This window comes from Macrobrachium nipponense, chromosome 2 (assembly GCF_015104395.2).
Source record: "Macrobrachium nipponense isolate FS-2020 chromosome 2, ASM1510439v2, whole genome shotgun sequence".
NCBI classification, from domain to species: Eukaryota; Metazoa; Arthropoda; class Malacostraca; order Decapoda; family Palaemonidae; genus Macrobrachium; species Macrobrachium nipponense.
Genome location: NC_087201.1, coordinates 125,791,345 through 125,804,815, shown reverse-complemented (window position 1 = coordinate 125,804,815; position 13,471 = coordinate 125,791,345). Strand labels below are relative to the sequence as shown.

The window sequence follows — 13,471 nt, the reverse complement described above, 5'->3', positions numbered from 1 at the left end:
AACTCCTGAAAGTGAAAAGTAACTTGATTGAAAAATATAATTTTGAATTTTTAACTAATTTGATATATCAAGCAACTAATGAGAAAAGTCGTTATAAACCAATGGATCATAAAAAACCTGAGATTGGAGACATTGTACTGATTAAGGAAATTAATACGAAGCCTTCTAATTATCCGATGGCTGTTGTAAAGAAAATTAAAATTAATGAATTAGATGAAGTTACTGAAGTAGAACTTCTTAAGGGTGGTTCCAGAGAATTGGTAAGAAGACATGTGTCGTCAATAATTCCACTCTTGAAACCGAATACTATTACCTTGGATAATGACAGTTCTGATATACTCTCAAATAAGGATAGCTCTGAAGAAGTCTTTGGGAAAAGACCACAAAGAAAAACGGCCCTTGCGAGTATACAGAAAACTAAATTTATGTTAAAAGATGAAAATTAATTGTTTAAATTGTTGAACTGAATATTTGAAGCTTTTTTCAAAATTTTATAAGGTATGATTTGTTTATGGGTTACTTTATTGATTTACTTAATTTGATTTATTCAAATTCTTTGAATTTGAATCCCTTGTTTGGAGTGTTTAAGATTTTATAGAAAATTTATTTATTTGCCTATTAAAGTAGTCCTTTAAACCCCCGTGCCATACTAAGCAAATTCTAAAAAGGAACATGGGAGTTTAAAGGATTGCGCAACACCTAGATGGCTCTGCTGGCTCTTTTACCTGTTTCAGTTCGTCCTCCTCATCCTTGATTTTTTATGGAAGGACGACGGCCTTTGCATTTCGCGATTCTTGGAGGAGAAAAAAATGTCTACCTCGACCCGCAACGAAGCAGAAAAAGCAGTTCAAGCTCAGGTTCCAACTTGGAACCACTGGATAACCTTTTGAAGATAACTGGTGAACTCTACTCCCTCGCCAAAAGAGAATGCTTTTTATAATTGAAGAAGCATCTACATTAACTATGTAACGTTTCTTGCCGACCCACCTGTCTCTGCCTCTTCCGTCGTCGTCTTTGAAGCCAACGTCAACACTTCTATGGAGTCAATGGTTGAACCTTTCCTGCCCAGTAAGTTTCCTACGATTTGTGGCGTATGGTAAAGCTTAGGTAGGGGGTGTTTTTAATTTTTCTTAATTAATACCACGCTTTCAGAACCTGTAAATTTTCTATGGATTCTTGTGTTTATTTTGCTATCTATAAAGGTGTATATTTATTGGAACTTTGTTATTACCATTTGTGTAATTACTCTTTTGATTTTTAGGCAGTTGCTAATTGTTAAGGAGGACAGTGGTTTAGTGGAAGACACTGATTCAATTTCTTGTTCTTTCACGCAACTGATTTAGGTAATTTCAGTGTTAAGTGTCAATGATATACACAATTTTTTTTCATGAGGATAGTCTTTAATTTATTAAATATTGTTGGACTCGATAATGATAGTCTGTTGTTGTTGTTTTCAGAATCCATAGGTTTTCAAAAATTTCCATGAGTGAAGGTCTTTCCACCACAAGCAATAGTTGTCTATTTATGATTAGCGATTGGGAACAGGACTTCAGCCATCGGAGTTGTATCTATGCCATTTCGTAATCTTAACTTTCATACGAATAAATAATTTTAAAGAATTTGTGTTTTTATTTAACTGTGAAAGAAAGCATTCAAGGTTACGAGCAACTCTTGTGTAAAGCTCTTGGTTTTTCTATAAAGTTTTTGAAATTTCCAATGGCTATCCCTGGCAGTCTGGGACGTTTTACAGATCCTGCCGAGGGAACGCCCGATCGGTGGGGATTCTCCATAACCTCCGTAAGGCTTTCGACTTTCCTTCTCCTCTGGGCTTGTGAGCTTGGAAGAGGTCTAGGCCTGAGAGCGAGACAGAGCCGATCGGTCGCACCCTATACTAATTAGGACGCCTTTCCAATGGCGAACTTGGCAGTCTGGGACGTTCTACAGATCCTGCCGAGGGGACGCCTGATCGGTGGGGATTCTCCATAACCTCCGTAAGGCTTTCGACTTTCCTTCTCCTCTGGGTATGTGAGCTTGGAAGAGGTCTAGGCCTGGGAGCGAAACAGAGCCGATCAGAACGCACCCTCCACTGCACTAACACTAAAATCACTTCTTACCTTTCAATAGCTCGTATTTTGAGCTACATTCCTTTGTCTTCAAATTGCAATATGAATTTGAAGATTCTGTGAAGTAAGAAGGAGATGAGGATACAACACAACTAGTATTGTTAATGCTCTAACTGCTCGTTAGTACGAGAGCTATAAAAACTTCTAAAGGAAGCGTAACTAATTCTATTCCTGACTTCCTCAAGAAGGAAGTTAGCTCAATCAATTCTAACATTTACTACACGTTATTATGAATAAATATTAAAATTTTCCTTCTTGCAAACTATGTGAGTGTCTACCAAAAAGTTCGGTAGTTACACGTAAACAATTCTTCGAAATTTTCGAAGCCAAAGTTATTAAAACAAATTAATATGCGTATGCCGAACCAAAGATCCAGTACTTCCCTGCAAAAGATAGCCCAGAAGATCGATGGCGATGAAATCCAAAACTCAAGTCAGGAGGAACTGCAAACGTTGTTTACATTCCAAGCGACAGAAAAAATATGAATAGAAAACGGGAATGGTTCCTAATCCTGCCACCCAGGGCAGGACGGTAGATCACCTGACCTACCCGCAGTGTGTGCCGCGAAATTTGAATTTCTGTCGGGGACGACGGAGTCTTAGCTATGTATATATCTGACAGGTAAGTTGATTGTATGAAACTCTGTGATTTAGTAGGGGACTCTCCCTAGAGAGTCCCTTTCTGATAGTACAATGATTACAGAATTCTTATATCTATATACAATGACTTCTGGCAAGGCATTTTTGTACAGATTAAAAGGTTTTGACATTGAATGATTTTTCTTTTACTTTTTGAGTGAAACAAGGATACAACAAGAACATTAACAAGCATGTCTGTTGTGATCATCAAAGACTATTTTATCACCTTAAAAGTAAACCAGTCAAGTAAACTAGTCACTAATAATTAACCTGTCTCATCTGCTGCAGTAACTCTTGCCGTCTTATTTCAGCTTCCTGAGCAGCCCGTTGCTCAGGCCCAGGAGGTAACTTATCAGCTGCCAAATAAGCAGCACTAGATGTGTTCAGGAACTCTGCAATAAGTTAAAATCCAGTTAACAAGGAGTTTTAAATTTAATACAAACTTCTTATACATAGTTGTACAATAAACAATTAACATAGTAAAATTACTGCAAAGTCTATCACACATCCAGTGTAAAATAAGTGTGTATGATTAAACATGAAAAAACTTATGGATATTAAGTCATACCATAACTCTCTGTTTTTACAATAATTTCAATTCACTAAAAAAAAAAATGACATACATCAATTACCAGCTATGCTAATCAGTGAAGATGCTTTCAGTAATTCAAACCTCTTAAAATACACAAACTACTGTAACTAAAAGTCTCCTTCAAAGATGACATAATTAACTGTAATTAAATCACTTAAGAAAATCTTTTTTATAAGTTCTCACGACTGCCTGCAAAGGAAAATTAGTGGATACTTTTCTAGTTAAGGTATCATGTGATGATACTGTACAATAGTACTGACTATTATTACAAGAGCGTCTTCACTGATACTGTTATCTCAGTTTGAATAATGGTGACAATTTCAAAATCTGGTGTTAATTCTCTAACAAAATCGTAACTTGTATCATTAAGACAACTAAAGGCAGCCCCCTTTCACAGAAGCATCGGTTAACAGCGATCCGGTTTTATGGCGCTTGTCTAGTGACGCTGTTAACTGGATTTTCTCCGCCGATCCCTGGTTAGTGGCGTCAAAATCTGGTTAGTGGCGTCAAAATCCGGTTAATGGTGCCGCTAAGCAGGTTTTAGTACTGTTATCACAGATTTTTGCCAAGCGGTGATTTTCTGTTAGTGGCATCGCCAGGGAATGGAACACCCGCCATTAACTGGGGGCTGCCTGTATTTATAAAGTTTCAGAGAAGAACACAATATAACTACGTACAGCTTTTCCAGTGGATACATTCCAGAGATGTATCAGATATCTGAAAATGGGATTTGCAGATGTTGATGAGGATGCAGATATCAATATTTCAAATTTGCAGATGCAGATATCAATCTTTTTAAATTTGCAGATGGAGATATTTGGTGACCATACCCTCACGGATGTGCATACTTTGTAAACCTAAATAATTTAGATATGCTGTATTTAATTGTTAAAGATGATTTTCAGCCAATTAATTCAAAATTATGTTACCACATAATATTTGATGTACTAATTGAAAGTAGAAAAATAAGTGATACTCATGTATGTGTCTGTACACTTTCATATGAACATACAGAGTAACAGCAATACATACACAAACATTTTAGTTGTCTTGGCACAAGGTTATTTCATGCTCATTGCATGAAAAGTGGAACAAAACTCAAAGTCATTTTTTGCAAGGAGAGGAGAGAGAAGAGAGATAGAGAGAGAGAGAAATGAGAGAGAGAGAGCGAGAGAGAGAGAGAAGAGAGAGAGAGAGAGAGAGAGAGAGAGAGAGAGAGAGAGAGAGAGAGAGAGTTTCCTAAAAAATATAATACCACACCTACTGTAAATTACATGACATTACTAAAACAAATATGCTATAACAGCACTAATAATAAAGTATATACTGTATGAAATGTGTAACTGTGTATCATGTATTCTGTATAATAAAACAAAAATGATATTGTAATGATACAATTAAGTTTGTTCATACTTACCTGGCAGATATATATATAGCTGTATTTTTCCGAATCCGACAGAAATTTAAACACTTACGACACACGCAGTGGGAGTCAGGTGGTTAGTACCCATTCCCGCCGCTGGGAGGCGGGTATCAGGAATCATTCCCATTTTCTATTCATAATTTTTATTTCCACTGTCTCCTGAGGGGAGGTGGGTGGGTACTTGATTATATATATCTGCCAGGTAAGTATGAACAAACTTAATTGTATCATTACAATATCATTTTGTTCATGAAACTTACCTGTCAGATATATATATAGCTGAATCCCACCTTTGGTGGTGGGAGTAGACAGAATAGAAGATTTTAGGAAACATATATATGCAGATAATTGATATCTTGATTCCTTACCTGTTAGCATAGCTGACTTCGTGGTTACTGCCGCGTAAGTCTGCTTGTGCTACTAGAGTTGTTGCCAGCGAGGTAGAGACCTATATAGCTGGTGCACTCCAGATGATCTGTCAACAGGGGCGAGACCACGACGTGACTAGACCATATTGACCATACCATGAGGGCTAAGAAGTAAAATAAATATATATATAAAAATATATATCACCACCTGACCCACCTAGCCAAAGTTAAGGTGTGTTAACTAAGGCTTAAGAGTTAAGAAGTCACCGTTGTCGGCGACTCAACTACTAAATTAAGAGCTCTTCCTAACCATTTTCTACAGGATAGGATGAGTGGTACTTCTTGCCCCCAAGATTGTGTCTGCAGACACGTATGGCCCTAGCGAGCAGCAGATCTCATATGCCACTTTTCATTCAACATCTCGCAGGGAGTGTGAATTTAACACAGAGTTGCTTCGCTAAAACATGGTACTCAGGATGTTGCTGAGTGCCATGCTTCTGTTGAAATGCTTCCGAGGCCGCGCCCTCACCTCGTGAGCATTCAAATCAAAAGATTTCAAATCTTTGTGCAAACACAAAGAAGGAGCTTTTTTGAAAGACCTCCTTAACAATAAAGCCAGGGTGTTCTTCGATATGGGCAAGTCTGGTCTTTTCGGAACACTGCAGATTGTCCGTACGACTTCGACTTTCTTGAGTTTTATGTAGATAAAACTTGAGAGACCTGACAGGGCACAGGACTCTCTCTGGCTCCTGCCCACTAACTTGTGCCATCCTTGCTTCCAAGCTCCTGGCCCAAGGACAAAACGGGTTTTCCATTCTTAGGCCATAACGAAAAGCTTAGAGAGCACACCGCTTGTGTTCTCTAAAGCCAAAACTTGTGACGATGGCTTAAAATCTCACTAACCCTCTTTGTCGTATCTAGGGTGGTTAGAAAAATGCCTTCCTGATCACATGCAAGAAGTTAACAGGTAGGAGATGTTCGAATGCTTTGACATCAAGAACTTCAGACTATGTCTAAGTTCCATATTGAAAGCTTCGATCTGTACATGCACAGTCAGTCCGTCTGTACTAACGTCAGGTGACCGACCAGTTGACCAGTCAGACGAATCAAGGACAGCAAGGCTGTACCCTGAAGACCATAAGGCACTATTTCTTCGCTGAAGGATGAGTGTTTGGACTGCCTGGGCGATTCAAGCTAAGCAAACCTTGAGGGGTGTATCAACGCAACCCAACGTCGTTAGCGAATCAACTCCTGAGCCACTCCTGAACTCGAGCTTCTGGTGCCAGGAGAAAGGAGCGAGGAGCAAAAAAAGGCGCTTCAGTCCCGAAGGACGAATGCCTGACAGTCCAACCTGGTCTCATGTTAAACGATCATCGGGGGTGATAAACGCAACCGACTTCGTCAACAAGAAACTCAGGGCTACTATATGTCTCCTGATCTCGCAGAGTGTCTGACTCCGAGAAAACAGGTGAGACAAAAAGTAGATGGTGAGCGAGTTTCGAGATTTCACAGAACTCAAAGATCGTGAAGGGCTTTGTTTGTTTGACAGAAGCAAATCTCTGAGCCCAAAGGCCGTCAACAACATATTTGCGTATTCTTTAATAGTTGTGACTGCCAGCTTATCCCATTCTTCAAACGGAAAGGGAAGACTGCAATCTTATTGCTGTCAACATCTCGATAGTCTGAACGTAGTCAGACTCAGAGCGGAGAGGTTATAGGTACCTTTCGTGTTAAAGGAGACCGAATCTTCCTTGCGGAAAAAGGTCCTTGGAAATGGACCGTGACCTCTGTGAATCTACGGTCTTGAAGGCCAACATGGGGCGATTAGCGTCATTGTCGCTCCCTGTGATGATATAAATCATCTTATTACATTTCCTAAGTGATTGAAAAAGGGGAAAAGAGACTAAACATCATCCCTCCCCGTTCAATATCATAGGATGGCGTTTAATGTTACCGCTCCCGGATCGAGAAAAAGGGAGCAGAGAAGAAGAAGCCTCTTCGTCCTCAACCTAGCGAAGAGATGAATGAAGGACGTCCCTAAAGTCTCCACAACTCTCAACATACTTCTAAAGAAAGATTCCACTCGGAAGTCAGTAGTTGCTGCCTTCGATCGAGACGATTCGAACGGACTTTTGCAATCCTGTAACGAACCTTCTAAAGGATCGTTCCATTCTACGCCTGTTGTTATAATAGGCTCTTTCTCGTAAACCCGAACCGGGACCGAGAGAAGATACTTCCTAAGATATGAGAGAGCTGTGGAAGATCAGAGTTGATATGGACCATGGTTCCAAAAACTCGTTTCGAGGACTGGAGGGACGACTGAATTGCTTCCACTTCTTTCAGATTATGATCCAGGACATCTGAAACCCTCTCCAGATGTCCGGCAACTTCTTTCTATCACCTCAAGAGATACTTAACGCACCGAGAGATGTTCAGAATCATTCCTAGATCTTTAATAAAAATTTCAGTTTTCCCGGTAGGAAAAAACTGTAGAGGTCTGAATTTGCAGTCTATTCAGGGAAACAAACTTCTTTAGGAAGGAAATGGTCCCCAGCAAGCTCATCCATTCCCTCACACAGTATGTTTACTTCCCTAATAAGGCTGCGCTTTGCCTAAGCAAGAGAGCATATAATAGTGCAATGTTGTGGTAGAAGCTCGTAGTCCTAAATGCCGTGCGGTAACGAGCACCGAAAGGAGTAAGATATCTCTGTAGAACATATTAAGGCCAAACGAATGCAATGTTTATTCATTCATGTAAGAAATCCCCTCAATCTTAGGCTAAAATCCGTGATTGTAGGGCAGAGATACAGTTCGTCAGTCAATCCCGCAGGAGAGAGAGAGACGTAACTGCCAGCACAGAGATACGGTTAGTCAGTCAATCCCGCAGGAGAGAGAGACTTAACCTACAGCGCATGACAGCGAACGAGTTGGTACTGGCTCGTTTGGACTGGAGGAGAGGAGTCAGAGGACAGTGACAGCAGCAAGCTTAACGATCGTCCGTCATCGTCCGTCTCTTAACTTTATGCCTGGGTTGCCAGCTAACCCCCCTATTCTATGAAGAAAAGGTTCGTTAATTTTTTTAGCATAAAGAGACTCTCAAGCTGGTATATTTAAGCGAAACAGAAAACGCTAAATATATAGATGCGTTTGTGTCGTCAGAACACACCATACAACGGTAAAAGATAAATCGGAAACTCCTGGAAGGCTGCAGGGAGTAACGATTAATGTCCTTAAAATGGACCATAGACCTCTCGGTTGCCATCCGAAGAGGTAACTACAGCAAGCGTATAAGACTTGAACCAACCAGAAATAAAATAACGCAAGGCAAAATATGAAATTATATCACAATAAGTTTGTTCATTACTTTACCTGGCAGACATATATATAGCTGAATTCGGAAATACAGCTACATACATATCTGACAGGCAAGTTTCATGAACAAAACTTAGGAGAATCGAAGCAGTCAGCTCAAGCTTCTTATGTTTATTGGACATAAGCGTTCATTGACGTAGTCTACAAGTCCCTATTTTCTTGTACGAGTCTGCGAATGACGAATGAGAGCTCGTTTCCGGAATCTTGTCAATAATAAGCTTAATTCGCTTACGCAATATCAAGTTAATGAGATGTTTGTCAATGAGAACTAACCCATTTACGGGACAAAGAGATATTTTGTCAATGGGAGGGGATACCCACTTATTGACAAAACGATAGTATAATTGTCAATGGGGGGAAAGTCACTGAATTGACAAAACGTAATCCAGGAAGTCGAGCATTTTTATTTTCCGATTCCCGTCTCAAACGAGGAAGGGGCAAGAATCCTGTTAAGAGACTGGGCTTACGTCAGGTATTACGACGATGTTCAATTCGGCAGCGTAGTCCCGACTAGGAACTAACAAAATCTATCATCTGAAAAGCCCTTTCAGATGGGCTAAAAAGCTGGCAAAATTATCCTGGGAAGAGGAAGAAAACTCTCCAACCAGCTTCCTCTCCCGTATCACAACTAATGCCTGCTAAAGCTTAAAATTTATTGGCAGTATGGCAAAGGCAGTCCTGTCTTGCGCTTTCCTGAAGAGCGTACTTTTGATGAGTGCCTTTGCAAGAATCCTACTGAACGTTGCCGAGAGTCCTGACGTGCAGGACATCGAGCCTTTATAACCCGTAACTGCCTTATCGCAAAGTCTTGACTGCGGTAGTGGCAACTTAAATTTATGGCAGAATGGCAAAGCTTGCGGTAGAGCAAACGAGAACTTCCCTTGAGCTTTCCTTAACTCCATCACCTATGCGAAAAGCAATATTAATTGACAGAGACCTCTTGAATTCACGAAAACCGATGTCTTGCTGGGTTTCGAAGAAGTTGTCAGTTCACTTTAAGCTTACTCCGAAGCACTGCCTACTTCACATTCTTTGCAGGTGAGGTAGAAGGTATCATCGAAGGTAGAGGTAAAAGCCCAAATCTGAAACAAGAGCTTGAAGAGTTCAACAGAAACGTTCAGCCAGGCGACACACCTGGCGTGCGCTGGTGCACCGCTCGGCGTCCCACTGCGGGAGCGCGCTCGGCGTCCACTGGAGCGCGCTCGGCGTTCCATTGGAGCCGCGCTCGGGTCTCTTTCCACCCTGGCGCGCACGCTCGGCTCGGCATCCACTGGCACGCACGTCCTCGGCGTCCACCCTTGGCAGCTGCGCTTGGCGTGCACGCGCCCCTGGCTTGGGCGTCCGCTCTCAAAAGCTTACTGCTACTATGACTTCTTTTACGTATTCTCGGTGGAAAGACGGACATGAGTTCAGGCGACGTTCGCCTTCTTACTTCTCACTGAAACGCATAACGAGAGAGAGAGAGAGAGAGAGGAACGTGAAGCAGTACTTCTTTCTATAAAGCTTCCTATTTTAGAGGGCGCGCAGTCCATCCGAAAAGCTCCAAACCCCTGCGCGGGCGGGGGAGGACGCTTCTGGAGGACCGAGAAGCAATCCTTCAGGATTCGTGCACGTGCACGCACTTAGGGCAGTCTGGGGATTTTCATCAGAAACTGCCGAAGGCACGCCAGATCGGTGGGGGTTCCTCGTAACCCTCCTTCGGCTTTCGACTGCTCTCTCACTGGTTCTGGGAGTCAAGCAGAGGTCCCGGCCTAGAGGCGAACGAGGCCGATCTGACGCACCCTCCACTACACAAGGGGTATCACTGCACTTCTGCACTTCACTTTTACTCTCTAAAGCAAGCACTTTCGATTCTAAGTTACGAATCGAAGGAGTATCAGAGAAAGGGCAATTTCTCTACAGACACTGCTTAGGGCCCAAGAAGGCAACACTGCAGGGTTAGGAGTAACAATTACAGAAGTAGCACTTCACAGCAATGAAGGAGAGCGAGCACCTCTCGTAGACATATACATAGCCCGTAGGCCATACTACAGGGTTATGCAAAATAAAGTCTACAGGAAGGTTAGCAGGTTTCACTACCTGACTGTTTGTTACTGATTAATTGCGTACATACGAATCATACGTCTTCCTTACGGAATTAGACATGTTTACTGATTAATTGCGTACATACGAATCATACGTCTTCCTTACGGAATAGACAAAGTCTCACACTCCTTACATGACAAATCTCAACAAAGAAGCAAGACCCATACCCCTCGTCATACCAAGTGCGAATCTACCGAAGCTTACGGTAGCCCACCACACCCTATCTTTGCAGACAAAAGGAACCCCGTCTGAAACTAGCCTAACTAGATTCAGATATTTTATGCAAAAATGAATCAAATTCAAATCAATTTAAGATAGCGTATGCCTAGCCACAAATCCAAGTGAATAAATCAAAAGACAATTAGGATACTTAGCGGCAATGAAGTTTCCAAAATCCTAAGACGGAGGTACTGAAAACAGGTGTTTTCAGCACCGGCGACAGAAAAATTATGAATAGAAAATGGGAATGATTCCTGATACCCGCCTCCCAGCGGCGGGAATGGGTACTAACCACCTGACTCCCACTGCGTGTGTCGTAAGTGTTTAAATTTCTGTCGGATTCGGAAAAATACAGCTATATATATATCTGACAGGTAAGTTTCATGAACAAAAAGCTAAATTTACCAAAAAGCAAAAAAAAAAAAAAAAAAAAAAATCTACTTTTAGCTACAATGTACGAGTGTGAACTATTGAACATTGAGAGTAGGGTGTAATATCTGCATATCTGCTTTCTCAAATTACGGATGCGGATGCTACTTGCAATGCTAATGTGGATGTTAAGAAATTGTGAATGCAGATGCAATTTCTAAAAAAATGAAGATAATGTGCAGATATCCGATACAGCTCTAATACATTCCACCATCAGAAAATACCACATATGTACTTTAAAGTAAAAGCTTTAAATTTTAACAAAAAACACAGTGAAAATGTATATTGAATTAAATTTTAACATAATATCTCTGAAATAATAAGTCTTCAGACAAGAAAATCTAAAAAAAATTCAAAAACTCCTCTTATCACATATATAACCTAAATATTGTACAGTATATTGCTATGTAATACATAGGCCTAAACCTAGACATACTATTCCTATAGTATTAGCTAGTACATTCTGTCAAGACCTATAGTCACTAAGTAATCACTAGTCTCAAATATCCCCAGACCACTTTTGCATGATGTATTTTGCATTTCCATTAAGTTTGGCCATAGCTACCCAAATGGCTTTGATGAGGTTCTAATCAACACATCTTGAATGCCACTTCAGAATTTAGTTATTTCTGAATGTCCAAAGAACCATTCCTTTACATCGAAAGCACTAAAAACTTTTCATATAGTTCCATCCATCAATGGAGATAAACCCCTATAAAAGTTTATCAAATACTTATAGTATACTAAACACCTGGCGGCTACTCTTCATCTCAAAATATGATAAAAGTTGAATATCACTAATGTACTATAATTTTTCTTAATACTGAAAATTACGATTACATATTCCACATTACTCTATATTCCAGTTCAATAAATTAGTAGCAAATCTATCAAGGTCTCTCAATATGTATACTATTTTTCAATCAAAGGCTACATGGACTACGTAGCTACATACCTAATGTCCTGTCCTGCCATTGAATGAAGGATTGAAAAATGGTGCAGACATCCAAAAATGCCACCTCAATCCAAAGAAAATAATACATTTCTTAATACAGAAATAAGTATCCAGGAATGGAAAAAAAACCTTCACTTTCTCTGATCCTCCCTTTTATCTTTTCCCAGTAATCCAACCATTGCGTCGTTTTAACACAACCTTATAATTGAAATCTGCACTGAAATGTGAATCCGAGAGTTTATGATGTCTTTAATTATTTTTAAACATTTTTAGCAGAAATGCTATAGGATAACCCACTGGTCTCCTGCACCTCATAGATACATAATACACTTCCAGATAGAACTGTGACAACTACTGGTACTGTACAGTATAATGTTAAATAATCTTATGTTCAAAGAAGGATGTATCTTTGTATACACCACTGTCAAAAGCTTTACAGTAATCGAAGACATGTGAAACTGGAAGGGTTTACCCTGTCAAGTAGAACCTAGCATCCTAGATTAAATTAGGTTAAACTATACCTTTATTTCACATTTTAATTCTTGAAACTCCAAGTCAGATCAGGTCATGTCTGGACAGGTGAAAGGAGTGGGGGATCCCAGCATCCAAAATCATGTTAAGTTAGTAGTAGCAAGCAAGTCAAGTTGTGTCCAATTGAAAACCATGCATACAATTCATCCTTCACCTTTTTGTTTTTCCCCAAACAAAAACCTTGGTATCATAATAATGTACACTGTGGCAATGACAAATGAGCTGATGGAAATAAATGTAAAAATGGTTGAACACGCATAAAACTATCAAACGTACTACTAAGTAAATATGTACCTATTGACTTCAGTTCTGGCAACTTGTAAAATTTTACAAGAGAAACACAAAAAACTGTGGTAGAAATTACTGTGGTTTGCCCCATTCACGAGTAAAAAACAAATATCGGTAGATCTATATTACTAGTCCGCGGCGGCCTAGACTATGGCAATTTCAGTTTTTCTATGCAGTTTTACTCCTGAACAAGAATTTTAAGTATAGTATTCACGGGGATGAACGATGCAGAATGCTTATATAGAAATACCCAAATCTCACAAAACAGATACTGGAAATAGATATCATAGTCTGAAAATCATATTCACAATTTGTGTGTGGGTATGTTAGTTTGTATGGTGTTTTTACATTGCATGGAACCAGTGGTTATTCAGCAACGGGACCAACGGCTTTACGTGACTTCCGAACCACGTCGAGAGTGAACTTCTATCACCAGAAATACACATCT

The 13,471-nt window shown here is 40.1% G+C and overlaps 1 protein-coding gene and 1 long non-coding RNA gene across 3 annotated transcripts in view; one reads left to right on the top strand and one right to left on the bottom strand.

Annotated features, from left to right (window-relative positions):
* LOC135220975 (synaptosomal-associated protein 29-like) overlaps nt 1-13,471 on the bottom strand; it is a 181,961-nt gene that overhangs the window by 167,052 nt on the left and 1,438 nt on the right. The window contains exon 2 of the mRNA XM_064258662.1: nt 3,032-3,153. Coding sequence (XP_064114732.1) covers nt 3,032-3,153 — 122 coding nt within the window. The remainder of the gene's footprint in view (nt 1-3,031; nt 3,154-13,471) is intronic.
* LOC135220976 (uncharacterized) lies at nt 929-1,619 on the top strand. 2 transcript variants are annotated; one of them, XR_010315839.1, is made up of 2 exons: nt 929-1,068; nt 1,458-1,619. It is a non-coding gene; the product is annotated as an uncharacterized LOC135220976 (long non-coding RNA). The 2 variants fall into 2 exon arrangements; XR_010315840.1 differs by having other exon boundaries at nt 1,262-1,619.